The sequence below is a fragment of the Prionailurus viverrinus genome, chromosome D1, assembly GCF_022837055.1.
Source record: "Prionailurus viverrinus isolate Anna chromosome D1, UM_Priviv_1.0, whole genome shotgun sequence".
NCBI classification, from domain to species: Eukaryota; Metazoa; Chordata; class Mammalia; order Carnivora; family Felidae; genus Prionailurus; species Prionailurus viverrinus.
The window spans coordinates 73,201,539-73,223,463 of record NC_062570.1 but is presented as its reverse complement, the minus strand read 5'-3'; the positions used below and the strand labels follow the sequence as shown (position 1 = coordinate 73,223,463).

Genomic DNA, 21,925 nt, shown 5'->3' with positions numbered 1-21,925 from the left:
TGCCAAAGGCACCATGTTGCTGAGGCTAGCTGGGAAGCTATTGTCCAGTCACCCCTTTCCTCAAGTGGACAAACCAAGGGTACAATCAGGGATCTTGAAATTCCTGAGTCTTTTGGCTGTGGGTGATTCCCTGAGAGAAAGCACAGGAGGACTATGAGTGGAGTCAGGGGCTCAGAGAAATAAGGTAACCCTAGAAAAGTCAGGATGTGCCCTTAGCGAGTCCTCATCTGACATGGGCCCATTTTTTTTCTTTTTTAATGTTTGTTTATTTTTGAGAAAGAATATGAGCGGTGGAAGGGCAGAGAGAGGGAATGAAAGGGTCTGAAATGGGCTCCATGCTGACAGCACAGATCCCAATGTGGGGCTCAAACTCACAAACTGCAAGATCATGACCTCAGCCGAAATTGGATGCTTAGCCGACTGAGCCACTCATGTGCCCCCCATTTTCCACTATCTGAACATGTTGCTGTGTTCAGAGGCCTCTTTGAGTATGGTCTTTCAGTGAGGCCTCAAAAGAAAAGGTTATTCTCCGGCAACCTAAAGGTGGGATTTTTTTCAGTGACTGTAAATGGATTTCACATGGTGTGTTATAGCTTGTCAACCTTTTCCAACTCACGTGTATGTGACTTTTGGTATTAGTGGTACTTCCTAGCTTCATGCTGTCTTTCTTGAAGCAAACAGAGGGTGTAGTGTGACCTCCTTCAAGGGGCCAGCCTGGGGTCTGGCCCTACTCTTGAAGCTTCCATAATACCTCAGTCAAGCATTTCCCATGCTGTTTTTTTTTTCCCACCTTCTGTATACTTCTCAGTATCCTAGACTTCAGGGAGGGATTGGCTTTGTATCTTCTGCACACTTGACACAGAGTAAGCCGTTAAATGTCTGTTGAGTGAATAAGCGAGTGAAAGAATGAATGAATGTGTTAGATAGGACAGGAAGAATGACTGTGCTGGAAGTTCCCACATAGACCCTGAATCAGTAACTGTAGGTGTTCAGTCAAATCTGACTCTACCTCCTAGCATTGTCATGCAGCCTGCATTTGTCTGTTGTGTCCATGATGATGATGTGAAAGCATCTGCCATTAGCCTGTGGGCACTCTGTTTAGAGTGACATAGGTATTTCTTTTTAGTTTTTTCCAGTTTTTTTTTTCTTAAGTTTTATTTATTTATTTTGAGAGAGAGACAGAGCGAGTAGGGGAGGGGCAGAGAGGGAGGGAGACACAGAATCCTAAGTAGGCTCTGCACTGTCAGCATGAAGCCCAGTGCGGAGCTTGAACTCAAGAACTGTGAGATCATGACCTGAGCCGAAACCAGGAGCCAGATGCTTAACCAACTGAGCCACCCAGGTGCCCCAACATTGGTATTTCTTTGATACGTCTTATTCCTAGTGCATATGCTGGTTCCTAATGCTGTTTCTTAGTTTTTGTTTTTCATCCTTAAAAAAACCATAAATGTATGTATGTATATACATATACATATATGTATGTATATACACACATTTTAAATAAAATTATACAATAAATGACATTTTTATTATAAAAAAATGCAAAGAGTAAAGACAAAATGTCCTTAATCACCTTCCTAGGGTAATCTCTGTTATCAGGTTAATGGGCATCCTTTTTAACTTCACTTAGATTCATTTATATACATATGTGCACTTAAAGAAGTATGTATTTCTTTTGTGTTTTTTTAAAGCATGAATGATAACATCTTGAAAATCTTTGTCAGTGTATGTGGATCAGCTTTACTTTGGACTGTTGTATATGGTGTTTTATAAGACCATAATGCTCCAAACCTTAATGGTTTATTTTTTCTCATCTTTTACTATTATAAATAGGCCTGCAATGAAAAACCTTCTACAAGCGTCTGCATGTGTGAGTCTTTCAAATTGCTGGGTCAAAATACAATGTATTTTTAATTTTAATTGATACACCAAGATGCAGTTTAAAGAAAGCTGTATATCCACTACCCACATCTTTGCCAGTAGTTGATATTATCAAGATTTAAAATATTTTGCTGAGCTGCTGTGTAGTTAAATAGTATTTCAGTGTTATGTCTCCACGATGCTGGGGATCTTTTCTGTTTTTTGGCTACTTGTATTTCCCCTCCACTGAACTGCCTCTATCTTTCCTCTGCCCATTTTTCTGCTGAGTTGTTTGCCTTCTCTTGGTGCTTCCTTCCCTGTGTGCTGTGAGATCTCCTCAGGTTAGGATGTGGCTTAGTCCCTTGCAGAGGTTGCTTGCAGGCTGTCCACTCTTGTGGTTAACGGAACAGGATGCTGTTTGCCAGTCTTTAATATTCTGGCCTTTTTCCTGTTCTCTTTGATTTCTCAGACATCACCTGAGAGATTTCCTGAGCCTGTTTCTGAGTTCCCTGAGGCCCTGGGGTCCTGATGGCTGGGTCTTTCCCATCTTCTTCTCCATCTTGGACTTTTAGTCTCTTTTAACTAAGGTTGTTTTCTTTTTCATGAAGAAGATCATTCTTCTTGATGAAGTTATGGAACTCAATCTAGAAGTTAAAGAATTTGCCTTTATTTATACTACATCATCTACCCCAGGCAGAGATACTTACATCTAATCATATTCTTTTAAAGCCCTCCCCTTCTTCATTTTAATTCTTTTTTTTTTTTTTTTTTGGTATGATCTTATTTATTTATTTATTTATTTATTTATTTATTTATTTATTTATTTTTAAAATTTACATCCAAGTTAGCATATAGTGCAATAATGATTTCAGGAGTAGAATCCAGTGATTCATCCCCTACATATAACACCCAGTGCTCATCCCAACAAGTGTCTTGCTTAATGCCCCTTGCCCATTTAGCCATCCCCCCATCCACAATCCCTGCAGCAACCCTCAGTTTGTTCTCTGTATTTAAGAGTCTCCTATGTTTTGTCTCCCTTCCTGTTTTTATTTTTGCTTCCCTTCCCTTACGTTCATCTGTTTTGTATCTTAAATTCCACATATGAGTGAAGTCATGTATTTGTCTTTCTCTAATTTCACTTAGCATAACACACTCTAGTTCCATCCATGTTGTTGCAAATGGCAAGATTTCATTCTTTTTGAATGCCGAGTAATACTCCATTGCATATATAAACCACATCTTTATCCATTCATCTGTTGATGGACATTTGGGCTCTTTCCATACTTTGGCTATTGTCGGTAGTGTTGCTATAAACATTGGGGTGCATGGGCCCCTTCAAAACAGCACACCTGTATCCTTTGGATAAATACCTAGTAGTCCAATTGCTGGGTTGAGGGTAATTATACTTTTAATATTTTGAGGAACCTCCATACTGTTTTCCAGAGTGAATGCACCAAGTTGCATTCCCACTGGCATGCAAAAGAATTCCTCTTTCTCTGCATTCTTGCCAACATCTGTCGTTGCCTGAGTTCTTAATTTTAGCCATTCTGACTGGTGTGAGGTGGTATTTCATTGTGGTTTTGATTTGTATTTCCCTGATGATGAGTGATGTTGAGCATCTTCTTATGTGTCTGTTAGCCATCTAGATGTCTTCTTTGGAAAAGTGTCTATTCATGTCTTCTGCCCATTTCTTCACTGGATTATTTGTTTTTTGGGTGCTGAGTTTGATAAGTTCTTTATAGATTTTGGATACTAACCCTTTATTGATATGTTGTTTGTAAATATCTTCTCCCATTCTGTTGGTTGCCTTTGAGTTTTGCTGATTGTTTCCTTTGCTGTGCAGAAGCTTTTTATCTTGATGAGGTCCCAATAGTTCTTTTTTGCTTTTGTTTCCCTTACCTCTGGAGACATGTTGAGTAAGAAGTTGCTGCGGCCGAGGTCAAAGAGGTTGTTGCCTGATTTTTCCTGTAGGATTTTGATAGCTTCCTATCTTATGTTTAGGTCTTTCATACCTTTTGAGTTTGTTTTTGTGTATGGTGAAGAAAGTGGTCCAGGTTAATTTTTCTACATGTCGCTGTCCAGTTTTCCCAGCACCACTTGCTGAAGGGACTCTATTCCATTGGATATTCTTCCCTGCTTTGTCAAAGATTAGTTGGCTATACATTTGTGGGTCCATTTCTGGGTTCTCTATTCTGTTCCATTGATCTAAGTGTCTTTTTTGGTGACAGTACCATATTGTGTTGATGATTATAGCTTTGTAATGTCTTTAAGTCCAGAATTGTGATTCCAGGAGAGAGAGAATCTTGGGCAGGGTTCACGCCCACCACAGAGCCTGATGTGGTGGATCTTGTGATGAGCTTGATCTTATAACTGTGAGATCATGACCTGACTCGAAATCAAGAGTTAGACACTTAAATGACTGAGCCACCCAAGTGCCCCTCATTTTAATTTTAAGAAGAAGAAAAAGTTTGTTTTTGTTTTGCTTTAAATAAACCATCTTCAGCTCTTTCCAGACTCTGCCCTTTTTGCCATCATTCCTGTGGGCCCATTCCACTATAGATCTGTGCTTGATTTTTGTGCGCCAGCTTCCATTTCTTGTGCATGTCCTTTTATAACTTGAGCTCTGAGAGATGCCTGTGTTGTTATACTGGCTTCTTTATTATTAAAAAAAATTTTTTTTAATGTTTATTTTTGAGGGGGGTGAGGGGTATAAAGAGAAAGACGCAGAATCTGAAGCAGGCTCCAGGCTCTTAGCTGTTAGCACAGAGCCTGATGGCAGGGGTCGAACGCACAAACCGTGTGATCATGACCTGAGCTGAAGTCAAATGTTTAGCTGACTGAGCCACCCAGGCACCCCTGTACTGGCTTCTTTAGACCAGCAATGGCAAATGAGTTCTTTCTTGTGTTCCATCTTTGTTCAGTTCATCAAGACTGATTAGGGCACTGGGTCAAAGATAACCTGAGAATGAAACCAAGTTTAACAGGAAGAAGTGTTGTGATTGAAAAATGATGTCTTGCTTGAACCATTCAGGATTAATTTGCTACCTGAGATTTGGCCTTTTTTTTTTTTTTTAACTTTTTCCTACCTAAAGATTTTATAATTAACTATCAGATTCTGGTTTGTGAGGGGCTCCATCCTTTATCTGTTGGGCTGCCTTCCTTCCCTTTTAGGGTCTCAGGTCATTGTATTGTCCCTAGTTTTTCTCTGAACTTGTAACATTTTTCTTATTCTCTTAATAAACTCTTAAAATCCCATAATCATGTTTGCCTAAGTTTCCTTCCTTAAAAAACAAAACAAGCCAAAAAATTTGTCCTACCTTCTGAGTCAGAATAAAGGCAGAATAATATTTCCTCTTAACTTTCTGAGAGATTATCAGCTAAGCAAATCCAGACTCACTAAATGTTCTTTCCCCAGAATAAGATGTTCAGACATTTGGTTAGTTAGAATTATTCATTAGGCAGTACTTAATCTTCCTTTTCCTTCAGTTTTGTGATCTGCACTGGAAAATCTCCATCTGTGTTAAGTGAGGGGCCCCGGTGGTCGTGTAACGGTCTTGGTCTCTCCCCAACTTGATTCTCATCAGATGCTTCTGTCATTATCCATATAGGCAGATGCTTACATATGTGGTATGGTAGGACTCCTGATTGCAGGCAGCAGAAAATGCAGACAAATTTACCTTAGAAAGGGAGGAATTCGTTGGTTGCTTCACTGAAAAGTTCAGGATAGATCTAGCTTTAGAAATGCTGGGTTCAAGGCTCAGACAGTATCATTACAAGTCATTCTCTCAGGCTCTGAGGTCTGGCCACCCTTGGGTTGGATTCATTCTTCAGCTCCATGTGGAGGTTCCTGGCAGATCTAAGAAAGATCTGGTGGCAAAATAGCTGCAGTAGCCCTGGACTCCTGTCGTCTGGCTGAAGAAAGTCCAGCAGGAAAGAGCCAGAGTGTTGTCTAGAAACTCTTGTCCAGAGAGAGGCATTCTGATTAGACAGGCTTAGATAATATTTGAACCTTAAATCATGTACTGTGGACAGGGAATATACATGCTGATTGGCACCGATCCAGGATACATTCTTCACTTCTGACAACCAGGCCACAGGGACTGCGGGCAAGGTAAGGGTGGATATCCAAGACATGTTAGGGCTATGGGCAGAGGAAGGAGAAATGACCCATTGGAATGGGATAAAGGTGGTGCAAGCAACTAATATCCAGGCCAGCTGATTGATTCACCCCCTCACTTCCTACTGTATTGATTTCTTTTACCTTATGTTCTCCTCCCAGAGCTTAGTGTCCGAAGTCAGATAGACATGGGTTCAAATCCTATCTCTACTACTTTCTAGCTGTGTCACTTGTACAGATTGAGAATGCTTTTTAAACTTTTTCTTAACATTTATTTTTGAGAGACAGAGCATAAGTGGGGGAGGGACAGAGAGAGAGAGACAGAATCTAAAACAGGCTCTGAGCTGTCAGCACAGAGTTTGATGTGGGGCTCGAACCCACAGAACATGAGATCATGACCTGAGCTGAAGTCAGACACTTAATTGACTGAGCCACCCAGGTGCCCTGGGAATGCTTTTTAAACATCAGTTCAGTGGGTGGTGGGTATTGAGGAGGGCACCTTTTGGGATGAGCACTGGGTGTTGTATGGAAACCAATTTGACAATAAATTTCATATGTTGAAAAAAAAATAAACCTCAGTTCATAGGGCTATTACAAGTGTTAAGTTAAATAAATGAATGTATAACGTGCTTACTTAATAGGATGCCTAAGATACTTTGTGTCGGGTATGCTGCCTTCCATAGGGTTTGGTTTGACAATGTCATTGGCCCTTTTTTCTTTACAACCACCCAGTTTCATCAACCATGCCCTTGATGATGAGTGTTCTGTGAGCAAAATGCACTCTTCCTTGTCAGGATGTGCTCATCCCCTAGCAGGGTCATGGTGGTTCTGCTCTGCTCAGGCTCCTGCAGCACCATCCCTCCACCTGCCTTTCACCTCCTTCCTCCTCCAGCCTCTTCCTACATTATTACTCTGACCCAGGAGCAGAGTTGAGCACCCTCGCTTCAACTCCTTTCTTTATCCTTTTGTTTCCTACACAGGCTTCAGAGATCTTTGATAGAAATGCATTCATGTATTCTTTTTTTTTTTTTTTTAACGTTTATTCATTTTTTGAGAGACATAGCGTGAATGGGGGGGGGGGCAGAGAGAGAGGGAGGCGTAGAATCCAAAGCAAGCTTCAGGCTCAACTGACAGCACAGAGCCTGACACGGGGCTCAAACTCACCAACCATGATATCATGACCTGAGCCGAAGTTGGACGCTTAATCGACTGAGCTACCCAGGTGCCCGATCATTCATGTGTTCTTAAGATCCCATCCCATACACTATAAGGGGCACCAAGCAGTGCTGCCCAATCCTGCTCTCTATCTCCTTCTGTTCATAATTTCTACCCTCCATTTCCATGTTCTCCCACTTGCCAGACTTTGGACTGGTTTTTGATTCCCTACAGCCTCCTTGAAATCTGTCTTCCCAACTCTGCCATTGGACTGCTTTTTGTCTGTTGTCTAAGAATGTCTTGTCCTCTCCAATAAGCTAAAACACTAAGCAAGCAAGAGGTCAGCTTGCTTTCACAGCTCACAAAACTGACAAGCAGCTCAAATAGGAGGGCCTATCAGAAGACAACTTATCTCTTTTCTCAGTTTCCAAATTTCTCTGGTCTCTGTGTAACTGGTAATACTGTCTTTGGACTGTAGGAATTTAAATTTTTTTTTTCAACGTTTTTATTTATTTTTGGGACAGAGAGAGCCAGAGCATGAACGGGGGAGGGGCAGAGAGAGAGGGAGACACAGAATCGGAAACAGGCTCCAGGCTCCGAGCCATCAGCCCAGAGCCTGACACGGGGCTCGAACTCACGGACCGCGAGATCGTGACCTGGCTGAAGTCGGATGCTTAACCGACTGCACCACCCAGGCGCCCCTAGGAATTTATTGTCTAATCACCTTTGGAGTAAAAACCATTTTCCTTAGGGCATTTGAGCACTGTATGGGTCTAGTCCCTATTACACCTTTGGGCTCATGTCTCACCATTCCCCATTCTCTATGCCCCAGCCATACTGAACTTCTTCAACTGGGTGCATTTGTACTCATGCATTCATCTATTTAGTCTTTTATTCTACAAGTATTTATTGAGGGCATACTGTGCAGCAGATACTGTTAAAGATGCTGTGTTCAAAGAAAGAGGCAAAGTCCCATGCATTCTTGGGTAGGAGAGGTGGACATAGACCATAAACAGGTAAACAGCAAGACAATTTTCTATCATGATCTATGCATGAAGGCAGTAAAATAGGGTGATGGGATAGGAGGGGAGAGGGGGCAGAGAGTAGCCACTTTTGTTTGGATGGTCAGGGAAGGCCTCTGTGGGAAGTATATGGAAGTGAGGCCTGATTGATATATGAAAGTTAAGGATGCAAAACTGAGGTGGAGTGCTTAAAACAGAAGGAATGGGCCCTTACAAACACCTTGTGGCAAGAAGGAGCTTGGTTTGTTGGGGAAACAGAAAGCTAGGGAGTGTGGCTGAATCTAAGGGAGCGAGGGGGAGAGTAGACTGTGATGGGATCCAGGTGAGAGATGGAGGTCCATCTCATGAGGCACCAGGATCCATCTGGGCCTTGCTCATCTGCCTCTCCAGTCCTCACCCTTACTAGGAGAACTTCAGCACATACTTCAAGCCTTAGCCTAAATATTCCTTGACCCTTCAGTGTGTTAGATACCCCAGTTTGTAGAACTGTGTCATTCCTTTTGCGTAGGACTTTCATGTTCAAGCTATGTTGGCATGCTTTTTCTTTTTTTTTTTTTTAAATGTTTTATTTATTTTTGAGACAGAGAGAGCCAGAGCATGAGCAGGGGAGGGGCAGAGAGAGAAGGAAACACAGAATCTGAAGCAGGCTCCAGGCTCTGAGCTGTCAGCACAGAGCCCGACGCGGGGCTTGAACTCACAAACTGCAAGATCAAGGCATGCTTTTTCATTGTCACCCCTACTAGTCTGTAAGCTTCTTGAAAATGGAACATAGTAAGCAGTTCGTTAATGAATGGGTGCACGGATGTTTAGCTGGCTGGGCAGGTGGGTGGAAGGATGGATGGATGAACAAAACAGTTACAAAAACTCTACCTGTAAATTGTTCAAATAAAGATTTGGGATGTCAGGGGGGAGTTATACAACTGTTGTGGGATTGGTGTGTGGGGAACCAGCCTGCTCAGAAATAGCCCATACATTGCTGGCTGTTTGTAGTCTCTTCATAGAACTAAATATTTGGCTTTACAAACGCTGATCACTTTGAGTAAAGTGTAGCAGGAACACCTAAGATTGGACAAGCCCCTTGGATCCTGAGCAGAAGTCATTTGTGGACACGTTTTCAGTCAGGTGCAGGGCTTTGGGGTCAGATCAGATGGGATTTAATCCTGTGTATGTCACTGGTTGCATGATTCAAGGCAAGTTGGTTAACCTCTTTCAGCTTCACTTTTATTACCTGTAATGAGAGAATAATAATATCCCTAGCCTTGGAGGATTTTACAATGACAAGAAGAGGTAATCTATTTAATTTGCTTAGCTCAGGGGTTTGCATTTAGTTAGTGCTCAGTGATCACTGTTACTGCCATCGTTCCTATTCTTCAGTAGAGAAACTTATTGTAGGTAATCTGGTACTTACTGACTGCCCTCAGCCTCTCTGGGCTTGACAGTACTGGCCTTGCAGGATTGTTGTAGGGATTAGGGATGGTCTAATCTCTAATTCCTGGCACATATGAGGACCATACCAGCATATGGTAAAAATAACCAAGCATTAGCCACAAAAAAATGAATGACCCAAAACTGTGGCTGCCATAGGGAGATGGAAGGTGAGTGAACTTGGCCAGAACTCCAGACTGGGTTGGGTTGAACTGTGATGGTTGAGCATGACTTACTCAGTAGAAAGAAGAAGGAAGGATTCTCTAGGCAGAAATGAACAAAGTGAGGGGACCCAGAGTAACCAGACTTCCTTTGTCTGGTTTGTCAGTCCTTAAAACTTCACAAGGGACTTTGCCAGTAGCTACCTCTTTGAGGCAAGAGGCATCCCAGCTTGGCAGTCTGGTGTTGCCTTTTTTTTTCTTTAGCTTTGCTCTTCTGTAGGGTGGGACAGTGTGGAGAATTGGAGAGTGTGTCTTCAGAGCTGTCAGGCCCTCTATTGTTAATTTAGAGCAGAGCCTGAGAGGGAGCCAGATATCTGCCCCAACCTGCCCTCCCAGGGGGACTGCCCTAGTTAACTCTGGGGGAAAGAAGAAACAGACTCCTGTCTGCCATTTCTCTGCAGCCATTTCCTTCCTCAAATGTTAGGAATTTAAGTGAGCAAGGCTGCCATAGGCTCCCAACATATTTTGTGCCCCTTTCTCTTCAGTCTTTTGTACAAGTCTGTGGAGAGTGCCTAGGGTCAGTTCTGACTTTGAGCCCACTGCCCTCCTGAGACCGGGGTCAGTGCTCAAGGCTTAGCATCAGTCAACACAGGCTGCACTGGTTTCTTTATCCAGGGCAGGACTTCTGCCACCTGACCTGGCTCAGACTAAACTCTCTAAGAATATCGGTGGCCTGGCCCTTGTTCTTGGGCTCCTGGTTGGGTCATTTAGGTGTGGTGAGTAGGGAGATATCCTCCAATGGAATTGTCACAGAATGGCTGTATCTGCCCCTGGACCAAAGTCCAACCAAGGCCCTACAAGCTGTCATTCCTCTTCCCACCCAAGTCTTTGAGATTTAATGTGTGTGGTGTGTGCGTGTATTTAGCATTAAGACAGAGGGAAATGTTAGTTCTTATTTCCAGGTGAGATAAAAGGGTTTAGAGGCAGAATAAAATAATAATTAGTCCTTGGTGTGATCTGTTAACTTCCAAGTTCTTGTGAAGAAAAGGAATAAGAAAGAAGTATCCCCAGACTGAGGTGAGTGCTTTTCCCACTTGCAGGAGGAAACAAGAATGTGCTCTAAACAGACAAGTAGCATTGCTGTGATGTGCTGAAAATGGAGGGACCCAATCCCTGCTAATGATGTTTAGCCCCTTCTAACAGTTGGGGATTGTGTTTGGTGGCTAGTGACAGAACGGCCTAACTTAGGATGGCAAAATCAAGTTGGGTTTCACATAACGGGAATCCAGAGGTAGTTAGTCTAGGCTGGTGTAATAGCTCCCTGGTGCCATCAGGGACCTGGGCTCTTTCTCACTTTCTACCCAGATTTTAGCAGGTGGCTTTTATTCTTATTTTTGTCACCTTCCAATGCAACATAGAGTCTAAGTTCCAGGCAGGAAGAAGGGAAGGGTTAGCTAAGTCAGCTAAGTGTGACTTTTTAAAAAGACTTTCCCGGAAGACCCACCCAGCAATTTCTGTGTACATCTTTTAACATCTTATTGGCTACATCTAAGTCACATGATCACCCTGAGCTCCAAGGGAGGTTGGGAAATGGGAGTTTTTTCCTAGATACATTACCACTTAGAAAAAATTGAGTCAGGGACGAGGGAGAGAATAGATGTAGTCAACAGATTTGTATTTGAGGGCATGCTGTTTGCCAGGCACTATGCTGTGCTCTTTCTGTGCACTCTCTCCTTTAGTCCTCACAACAGCCCAGAGAAGCAGTGGTTGTTGTCCCCATTTTACAGATAAGAAACTGGAAACCAGAGAGGTCACAGACTTGCTCAAGGTCACCCAGCTTGCATTGGGTGGAACCACCTCTTGAATCTGGGTCTGACTGGCTCTTAACCTTATGCTCTCTGGCTTTGACGCATTTGGCCAAAATGGTCACTGAATGCCAAGAATTCCGTTTTTGAATAGTCACTGAGTCTGGGTACTCACAATGATAGTAATGACCTGCACTGGAAAGGCTTGTGTCATCTTAGCTAAACCTGTGTGCCCTGTATGGCCATCTTGTCTGAGTGACAGTCATTGAGGGCTGAGGGGTGCTTCATTCTTTCCCATCATTGTGCTAACTGAGCATTGCAAATCTATTTTGTGACAGGTCTCCTGATTTGAGAAGTTGTGGGTTAAATTGTAGGGAATATAGGGAGACAGGGAGAAAACAAGAAAACATTTTTGCCTTAAATCCTATAACTTCATTAAGTTAACTGTTTAATAAGTCAGTTACGGTGGGGGAGTAGAGGACATTACCTTCACCTTTCTTACCTGCAGCCATAGCCTGACTATTTGGGGCACAAAGCATCTTATATAAGTCCTAGCAGTTAGAGACCAGGAGCTGTTCATAATCCCAAGTTTGAGGGTCTAGAAGGCTGCCAGGTAGCTAGCAGACGTCCATTCTTTTAGCCACCCTCTTAAGGTTTGTTTTGCAGTAAATGGTGGTGTTAATCTGAGAAAAGGATTTGTCATTGTCTATCAACTTTATTATCAGGAAGTACTGGCATATGTCAGGGTGTGTCCATCATATGTGCACACACAGTAAAGACTAAAGTTTATAGTTATAAATTGAGCTCCAAGGTTAAAAAGACTGGAAACCTCCATGGTTTTGGGTCAGTTAATGAGAACAGGATTAAATGTGGTTACCATGATTAAATTGGGCTTTAGGGTTGTCTGGCTTTGATAGCAGAGACTGTTTTTTGTGCCATTTTATTATCTCTCCCAAGTGCCTGCCCCAGTGGAGATAGATAGCTGCTCAGTAAATACATGGAGGTTGATAAAGAAAGGAAAATCCCCCTGCCGTTTGGTTGGGCTGAGGCATCATACCCACTGTCTTTGGTTTCTGGAGTTGAGAAAACCCCCTTTTCCTTTCGGTTCTAATATCATAACATGTAGGTGGCATGTTTGTTTTACAGCCTGGTTTTTGTGACAAAGTACTGTTATCTTTGGGGTGGAAATAACAAGGGGGTACAGTTACTTAGATCTCACAGTTGGAGTGACCAGGTTATCAAGCTTCGGTGACTTGTCTGGGGTCTGACCCAGAGGACAGCCAGAGCTCTAGTCCTCTAGGCAGCAGCCTTAGCAAAGCCTGCATGGGTGGTTTCCGGAGTTTGAGAAACAGTAAAGAAGATAAAGACCAACTCAGGCAACCCGAAGGCTACTGGCTGGAGTTACACTGATGCAGTTATGGAGGATTAGAGGAAGAAAGGAAAGACAGAGTTAAAGCCTATAATGTACCCTGTAGAACACAGTGGTCCCTGAATGAATGCAGAGTAAGAATTGCTTTTTCTTAAAGAGTAATCCCCAAATATTTCCCATGTATTCCTACTACTGGAGCTTACAGACCAACTGAACGTTAGGAATGGAAGGGCCCTCAGAGATCACAATCTAAATATGTCATTATAAAATGATGTAATAGGACTTCTTCGGCAAAGAGTAACAGAGACCAAACTCAAACTAGCTTGAGTGAGAAAGAGAATTTATGGGTTCACAACCAGAAAGTCCAAGGATATATCTGGTTTAGTTATGGTTAAGACTCAGAGCTCAGGTTAAATTTTTAGGATTGTTTCTCTCCATCTGCTTTCCTTGGTGTTGGTTTCATTCTCAAATAGCTGATTCCCATATAGTTATAGTAGCTCAAGACCAGCTCCAACCAAAGTCCCAGAACTAAGTCTGACAGGCCTGGAATAGTGTCAACCCCTGAACCGATTACTGAGACTTGGAGCCTCAGCTGGATAGGGACTAGTAGAGTCAGTAACACCCAAACCACATGGATCAAAAGTGGGGGAAGGTGGTCCCCAAATGGAAATTGAAATGCTGAAATTGATTTTTATTTTTAAACAAAGCTTTGTGTTTTCATGGTTAAGTCAGGAGAGTGCCTGGGCAGTAAGATTTGTGATTGCTTTTCTTAGTTACTTTACATTGACATTTTAACTGTCTCCCAGACTGGATCGATTCTGCCCTGAGTCTGTGCTGGTAATTGGTAGCTGAGGTTCTTAGGTCATTGCAAGGATGCCTGGGGTCTGGCTACCAAGATGTAAATGCAGCAGCATTTCCATTGTATGCTTTCAGGTGAAAACGAGAGAGCCCTCTGGCTTGGTCATTTGAGGAGTGATGGATCTCCTGGCCAGGACTTTTTTTTACTTTCCTTTTTTTAAAAAAACAATTTTTTTTTGAGAGAGAGAGAGAGAGAGAGAGCAAGCACATGAGTAGGAGAGGGGCAGGGGGAGAGGGAGAGAGAGAGAATCTTAAGCAGGCTCACACCCAGCATGGAGCCCGACATGGGACTCCATCTCACAACTGTGAGATCATGACCTAAGCCAAAATCAAGAGTTAGACACTTGAACCACCCAGGTGCCCCTCTTTTTCAAATTTTTATTTAAATTCTTGTTAGTTAACATACAGTGTAAAATTGGTTTCAGCAGTGGAATTCAGTGATTCGTTAGTTAAATACAACACCTAGCACTCATCACAAGTGTCCACAAGTACATCAACAAGTGTCCTCCCTAATCCCCATCACTCATCTAACCCATCCACCCACCCTCCTCTCCTCCAGCAACCCTCACTTTGTTCTCTATCATTAAGAGTCTCTTGTGGTTACTTCTCTTTCTTCTCCTTCCCTGCCTTCCCATATGTTCATCTGTTTTGTTTCTTAACTTCCACACATGACTGAAATCATATAGTATTTGTCTTTCTCTGACTTACTTATTTTGCTTAGCATAATATACTCTAGCTCTGTGCACATTGTTGGAAGTGGCAAGGTTTCATTCTTTTTGATGGCTGAGTAATATTCCGTTGTATATATACCACATCTTCTTTATCCATCCATCAGTCCATGAACATTTCGGCTCTCTCCAAAGCTTGGCTATTATTCATAATGCTGCTGTAAACACTGGGGTGCATGTACCCCTTCGAATCTGTATTTTTGTATCCTTTGGGTAAATACCTAGTCGTGCAAATGCTGGATCCTAGGGTAGTTCTATTTTTAACTTTTTGAGGAATCCCCATACTGTTCTCCTGAGTGGATGCACCAGTTTACATTTCTACCAACAGTACAACAGTGCACGACTAGGGTAGGGGCAGAGGGAGAGAGAGAATCTTAAGCAGGCTGTCCTGCTTAAGGAGGGGGTTCCTCTTTCTCACATCACCAACACCTGTTGTTTCTTGTGTTGTTAATTTTAGCCATTCTGACAGGTACAAGGTAGTATCTCATCATTGTTTATATTTGTATTTCCCTGATGATGAGCTATGTTGAGCATCTTTTCATGTGTCTGTTAGCCATCCGGATGTCTTCTTTGGAAAAGTGTCTATTCATGTCTTTAAGGCTGGGATCTTTTTTCCAGGGATACTGGCTGCCCCATCCAAGGGTCCTTGGCAATTTTTTGGTCCTGCTGGACTGGGGTGTGTTCTCCTTTCTCCCTAATCTAAATTCTGCAAAGCTTATGGAGCTGCTGCTGTGTCCCTGGTACCAGGTAATTGGGATGCAGACATAACTAGGATCCTGACCCAAGGAAGGCAGGGAGAAAGGCAGCTTGCAATAGGAGACAGGCGATGAAAGGGGAGTCCTTCTCTGTGCCTCAGAAGTTCTTCCTGTAGACTCTGTTCATGTCCTGACCTATGGCCCCCACCCCATTCTCCTTTATAGTTTCTAGGTCTGCACATATGTGTAGGCCATGGACATACATATGGAGAGGCATTAGAAAGCACATGGGCTCTGCAGCCTGGTTGAGATTAAGCCCTGGCTCCACTCTTTCCCAGCAGTATGGTCTTGGACAAATCATTTATCTTCTCTGTGCCTTAGTTTCCTTGTCTCTAAAATCTGACTGTTTAGAGGATTGTTAGGTCAGCATTCTTATGGGTTCCTGTTTGAGAAATAGGTAAGAGATTACATAAAGAGGTTGCTGTGCCTATTTACTCACCATCTTGGAAGAATGTTAATTATGCTGCTAATTGTCCTTTGGGCTGTGCTAGATGCCAGTGGGAGAGATACTGGGCTTAGGAGCCTTCTATCCAAGCTGGACCGCTCCAGACAGATAAATGGACAAAGAGCAAAAGAGAAAAGGAATAAGATCATTTATTTGTTCAGTAGTATTTATAAAGCATCTACTCTACACCAGTCATTGGACAGAAGTTCTAGGCATATCATAATTGGCCAGAAGGGCCTCTGTTCTGAGGGACCTCATAGTCCACTTGGGTGTTAGATGAGTGAACATACAATTATGGTCCAGTGTATTAATATGACACGGAATCAGCAAAGGTCCCAGTCTAGACTGGGGATATGTGTCTGGGGTGGCTTTCTGGAGGAAGTGACATGTAGGCCAGGTCCCAAAGCACTAGAAGTCAGGCAGGAAGAATGAAGGACTAGGTGTGAAAGATGTTCCAGGCAGAGGGAATAGTCCATGCAAAGGCCAGGAGGAAATTTGAGTGTAAAGTGTATTGTTCTTTGGGGAGTCTTGGCTGCCACTGGTGCTGTCTGGAATGGGCTGAATGTGCCTCTTTCGTTGCAGGGACATGGAGAAGGTGGAGCGGCAGGCGGTCCCCCAGGCCAATCACACAGAGTCCTGTCGAGAGTGTGGCCGTGTGGGACCTGGACATGCAAGGGATTGTCCTCACCGCAGCCATGAGGATTCCTTTGGCTTCGAGAGGCGGGAGCAAGAGGAAGAACGTTACCGTTCCCAGAGGGACCCACTGGAGGGCAAGCGGGACAGGAGCAAGGCCAGGTCCCCGTACTCACCAACTGAGGAGGATGCCTTGTTCGTGGATTTACCTGGTGGCCTGAGAGGCCAGCAAGCACAGCCCCAGCGGGCAGAGAAGAACGGAGTGCTGCCCACCACATATGGCCCAGGAGAGCAGAATGGGACCAGCGGGTATCAGCGGGCCTTTCCTCCCAGGAACAACCCTGAAAAGCACAGCCAGAGGAAGAGCAGCCTGGCCCAGGTGGAGCACTGGGCAAAAGCCCAGAAGGGGGACGGCAGGAGGTCAGTAATAGACTCAGGATGGCTGCTACTAATGAGTGTAATAATGTAATAACGGTAGCCATCATTTACCCAGCACGTGCTGGGTAAATGCTGGCCTTAAACTCTCCACCTCCATTAGCTCCATAAATTCCTGTAACAACCCTGCAAGGAGGGGATGATGTCCCCAGTTTGTACTGGGGACAAAGAAACTGGGGCTTGGAGAAGTGAAGGAGCCTGCCCAGGGCACATGGATAAGTGGCAGAGCCAGAGTGCAGACCCGGGTCTATGAACCTGCCAAGTCTGTATGAGATTATATCAGGTGGCTTCTCTGTTCCCTAACAAGTGTGTCTGGAGACAGTCAGTATGTAGATAGTAACTGATCTCTTACTCTGCTACTTCTCTACATCCGGGAAATATTTGTAGAGTAAACACAGATCCATTTTTAATTGCAGGCACACAGAGAAGTGCTTAGGCACTGTTGACAGGAGGCTTTATCATACCTATTCCTTCAAGAAGCAGTTTTAATGATTCAGAGGGCATGCATCTTTTGCTATTTGCAAAGCACTGTTTGTATTTTATTATAATTTTAGATTAATAAGGGCACTTTTCTGAATGTGAAAAATTCAGGGTGACCTGGCTTCCCCATTTTGTCCTCCTTATGAAGACAGTAAATTGTGTCACCATCCCCAGGCTTCAAAAACAAACCACTGACTGCAGAAGAGTTAGCGAGGCCCTCATGCATTCAGAAAGCTCCTCAGGGACTAGAGGGGCTGCAGTGATGTGTCACAGCTCAGGCCAAGTCTGCCACAGACTTATCTGCCTGTGATAAACATACTCTAAAATACCACACTGCATTCTCCCTGTTGATGGGGCCCAGACTTTCCCCTGTGGACTGTTGTGGCAGGAGTGCTCCCGAGGGAATAGCTTAGGCCTCCTTCTAGGTGTGTGGGTGTTGTGTGCATGTGTAGGTAGCATAACCTCTTTAATCTGGTCTCGGTGGGCAGTTTGTGAGGGTAGATGGTGGAGAAATTACAATGGAAATCCCCCAAGGAATTGGTAGACATTATTGTGGAACAGACTAGGAAAAGGAAGTCCTTTTGTGTTGTAGCTCTCTTCTCATTCCCACCTGGGACTGGCCAGGTGTCAGTTCCATTTGTTCAAATTTTGTGTCTTATTAAAAACAGAAAGCTGGGGCGCCTGGGTGGCGCAGTCGGTTAAGCATCCGACTTCAGCCAGGTCACGATCTCGCGGTCCGGGAGTTCGAGCCCCACATTGGGCTCTGGGCTGATGGCTCGGAGCCTGGAACCTGTTTCCGATTCTGTGTCTCCCTCTCTCTCTGCCCCTCCCCCGTTCATGCTCTGGCTCTCTCTGTCCCAAAAATAAATAAACATTGAAAAAAAAAAATTAAAAAAAACAAAAAAAAAACAAAAAAAAAACAAAAAAAAAACAGAAAGCTACTTCCCAAGGACATGGAGGTGGGAAGCTTCTATTCTTGGTGCTGGGCTAGATAGACGCCCCCCTGGGAGGTGATTTTAAGTGCCCTCCCTGCTGAGCGAGGTTGGAAAGTTAGCAGGCATTGCATCGTCCAGGTCCTCCTACTCTTTGGTAAAAAAAAAAAAAAAAAAATTGGATTTTATTTGAAACAGCAGTAGGGGAGCCACTGGAAGGTTTAAAACAGGTAACTGATGTGATCTGATTAATGATTCAGAAAGAAGAGCCCAGGAAAGATGCTGTTGTAATGGTCTAGGATGGTAACAGTGGAAATAGAAAGAAAGAGAAAGATTTGAGATACATTTCGGAGGTTGAAACAGCAAAGCTTGTCAGTGATTTGGATGCTCAGGATGAGAGAAAAGGAGGAACAAGGATGATCCCTAGAGTTTTGACTTGAACAGCCAGGTGGTTACTGAGATGGGGAAGGCTTAGGAGCAAGATCAGGGAGGTGTCAGTGTTCCCATTTTGGTAACCCTGTTTGAGAAGCCTATTAGCTATCCAGAGGGAGACATCAGGTAGGCAGTTTGGTATGGATTGTGGTGTTGAAACCCGGTTGGGAGTAGTCAGCACATAAATGGTACCTCAACACTAAGAAGTTAACAGCAGAAGGGGGATCCGGCAGAGGCAAAAGGTGTGGTTAGAGAGAAGCTACTCATGGTAAGTTAGCTATTTCCTCTTGCATGCTGCAACTGCTAAGAACTGAAGTAAATATGGGGCAGGTTAGGGGAGGTAAAGGCAGGAGAAGCTAGAGATAGTGGCAGATAGGAAAGATAAGGATTTAGCCCAGATGAGCCTGTATATCTTGCTAAAGATTTTGGGTTTAGTCTTGGAGGCCTGTGAAAGCCATCAATGGTTTGAAGAGTACTGGCAAGAAAGAGGCATCAGGATCACCAGGGGAGATTTTCTAGCTGAGATGGTCCTTACTACATCCCAGTTCTAATACAGCAGGTCCATATATATGGTGAAGAAATCAGCCATGTGATTCTGATGTGCCCCAATCAAAGTGAGAATGGTAGTTTTAGTTTCCCCTTACTCTTATAATATTTTTTTATTAAAGCAGTATATGCACATAGCTTAAGGATTTAAGTAGTATGACCCCCATCCATCCCTACTTCTGATTTTTGTCCCTTTGAGGCAACCACTTTCAGTTCTTTCAGTAGTTTTCCCAATTTACCTGAAATCAAATAAGATACTTACATTGCTCTTTCTTGATTTTTCAATTTTAGTTATCAATCGACATTCTACTCTAGAAGATAAAGATTGAAGTGTCTTATACCCCACTCTGCCTTTCCAGTAGACATACACTTACCTGTATCCTAGCTTCACAATATAGCATAATTTTTCTAGTCAGTTTTTATATTATGACAATATAAATATTCACAGCTGGGCCATATAGTATACTATTATTTCATTTGTACAATTTTTGTTTTCTGGTGTTGATAATTTTCATGCTTATAGTTTGCTGTTTTTTTTTTAAGTGTGTTTATTTATTTTGAGAGAGAAAGTGTGAGTGGGGAAGGAGCAGAGAGAGAGGGACAGAGAGAGAGAGAGAGAGAGAATCCCAAAGCAGACTCTATACTGCCAGTACAGAGCCTGATGTGGGGCTCAAACTCATGAACTGTGAAATCATGACCCGAGCTGTAGTCGGACGCTTAACCAACTGAGCCATCCAAGCATCTCAAGTTTTCTTCATTTTCTTTGCACCACTTACTAATTCATCACCAAATTCATAGTTAGTTCCATGTGTAAATCCCCCTTTGTTTAGTACCTCCAAATCAGCAAACCACTCACACACACACACAAAAATTCAAATACCAAAGGATAAATAATGAAAGATAAGTGTCCTTCTACTTTATTTCAGAAACCTACTTTCAGTCCCTAAAGACCAACCACCATATTAAGAAAAAGAAACCCTGTCCTTCACCTTGCTTTTTTCACTTAATGTGTCAGTGTATGTGTAAGTCTATATGTAGATATTTGAATATCTCTTTCCATATCAGCACATATAGACATATATCATTAATTTGGAGTAAGCAGAGTATTCCATTGTATGGATCTGCAGTGATATTTATACCATCTCCTACTGATGGACAGTGAGGTTGGTTACAAACATTTGCTGTTATAAACTATGCTGCAGTGCATATCCCTGTCCATTGTCTCTGCATATCAGTGCATGTGTACTTAAAGAACAGATGACTTTCAGTGGAGTGACTGGGTCAAAGGATACATGCCATTTTAATTATGGTAGTTATTACAAAATTGTCCTCCAACAATGCTGTTTCAGTTTATACCTCACCCAAAGTGTCCTTGTCTGTCCATCCCCATATTGGCACTGAGAACTACTGTTTCAAGTTAACTCCTTGCTCTGATGACACTATGGCAGGGTTTAGATGGAGAAGAGCCTGAAAGAGGAAATGATTGAGTGTAAGCTGGTCCTACCTTGGGTAGGAGACGGGGAGGACCCAAACCGAAGCAGTGAAGATGCTGAGGATTGTGAAGAGGGTTGGGAGGATACACAGATGTTGAGGTTGGGTAGGTATAAGAGTTGGTAAACTGCTTCATCGAGGCCTGGAAGGTGAGGAGGGCCACAGGTAGAGTTAACGTTAACAAGTTTGGCTTGGCAAGTAAGTAGATGTGGTACAGCCTGGATGTGAGGTGTTGTAACAACACTCCCCTCCTCACCCATACCCCTATGTGACTCTAATGTGCAGCCAGGCTTGAGAACCTTAGCTCAGAGTGAGCCATAGCAGAGGGCCAAAGGCAGAATGAGGAGGACTTCCAGCCTAAGGGGTGGACAAAAGCAGTCTCCATGAAGGAGGTGAGCAGGAGACAGGTGATGAAGGGAGTTTCATTTTGAAGGAGTCTGGTTTGTGCTGTGAATGAGGACTTCTCCTTGGCGGGTGGTGCCTTCCCACAAAGCTGGGAGGCACTGAAAGAGTATCTGGAACCTAAGGTCTCTGATCAGTCACTGGGGCTTTTGATTCCACTGAGATTCCTTTTATTTTATTTTATTTTATTTTATTTTATTTTATTTTATTTTATTTTATTTTATTTTATTATTTTATTTATTTTATTATTTGAGAGAGAGAGGATACAAGTGAGTGAGGGGCAGAGAGAGAGGGAGAAGAAGCAGGACTCACCCTAGGAAAGGCTCGAACTAACAAACCTTGAGATCATGACCTAAGCTGAAGTCAGTTGCTTAAGTGACTGAGCCACCCAGGCTGAGCCCCTCCACTGAGCTTCTGGATGAGCTTGCATGGGCAGACCTGATCTGCCCTTCTCAGTGGAGCTAGGACCTTCAAGTTAGGTCAGGAGGCAGAATACTACCAGAGGAAGACAGGAAGAACCCAGAAATGTGGCCTGGCCAGCGAGAAACTCTTTGTGGCAGGGGCACAGAGGACTTTCAAAAGCTGTGTGACTGATAGGCAGTTGTAAGTTGTTGGTTGACCTGTCTCTACATAACTGCTTCCGGCAGCCCACAAACCTATGTCATTCTGCTACACACAATGGCCGGTACCTGAGGCCGGAGGGGCACACAGGAGAGCTAAAAAATAAGTGAGTTGCAAGGAGATGACAGGGTTGGGGAAAGCGTCGAACTGTCCTTAGATATGAGCTGGGAGTTTGAGCCTTTCTTATCTATGGGGCAAGGTGACATCAGGTCTGTAGATGAAAACAATTCATTGGCCTTGAAGGTCATTGAGC

At 43.4% G+C, this 21,925-nt stretch overlaps 1 protein-coding gene across 8 annotated transcripts in view; it reads left to right on the top strand.

Annotated features, from left to right (window-relative positions):
- PLEKHA7 (pleckstrin homology domain containing A7) overlaps nucleotides 1–21,925 on the top strand; it is a 224,496-nt gene that overhangs the window by 160,712 nt on the left and 41,859 nt on the right. For all 8 annotated transcript variants that reach the window (XR_007156495.1, XM_047879064.1, XM_047879061.1 and 5 more), the window contains one exon: nucleotides 16,283–16,753. Coding sequence is in view for 7 of the 8 variants with exons in the window: in XM_047879064.1 (XP_047735020.1) it covers nucleotides 16,283–16,753 (471 nt within the window). In the remaining variant the exon portion in view is untranslated. The remainder of the gene's footprint in view (nucleotides 1–16,282; nucleotides 16,754–21,925) is intronic.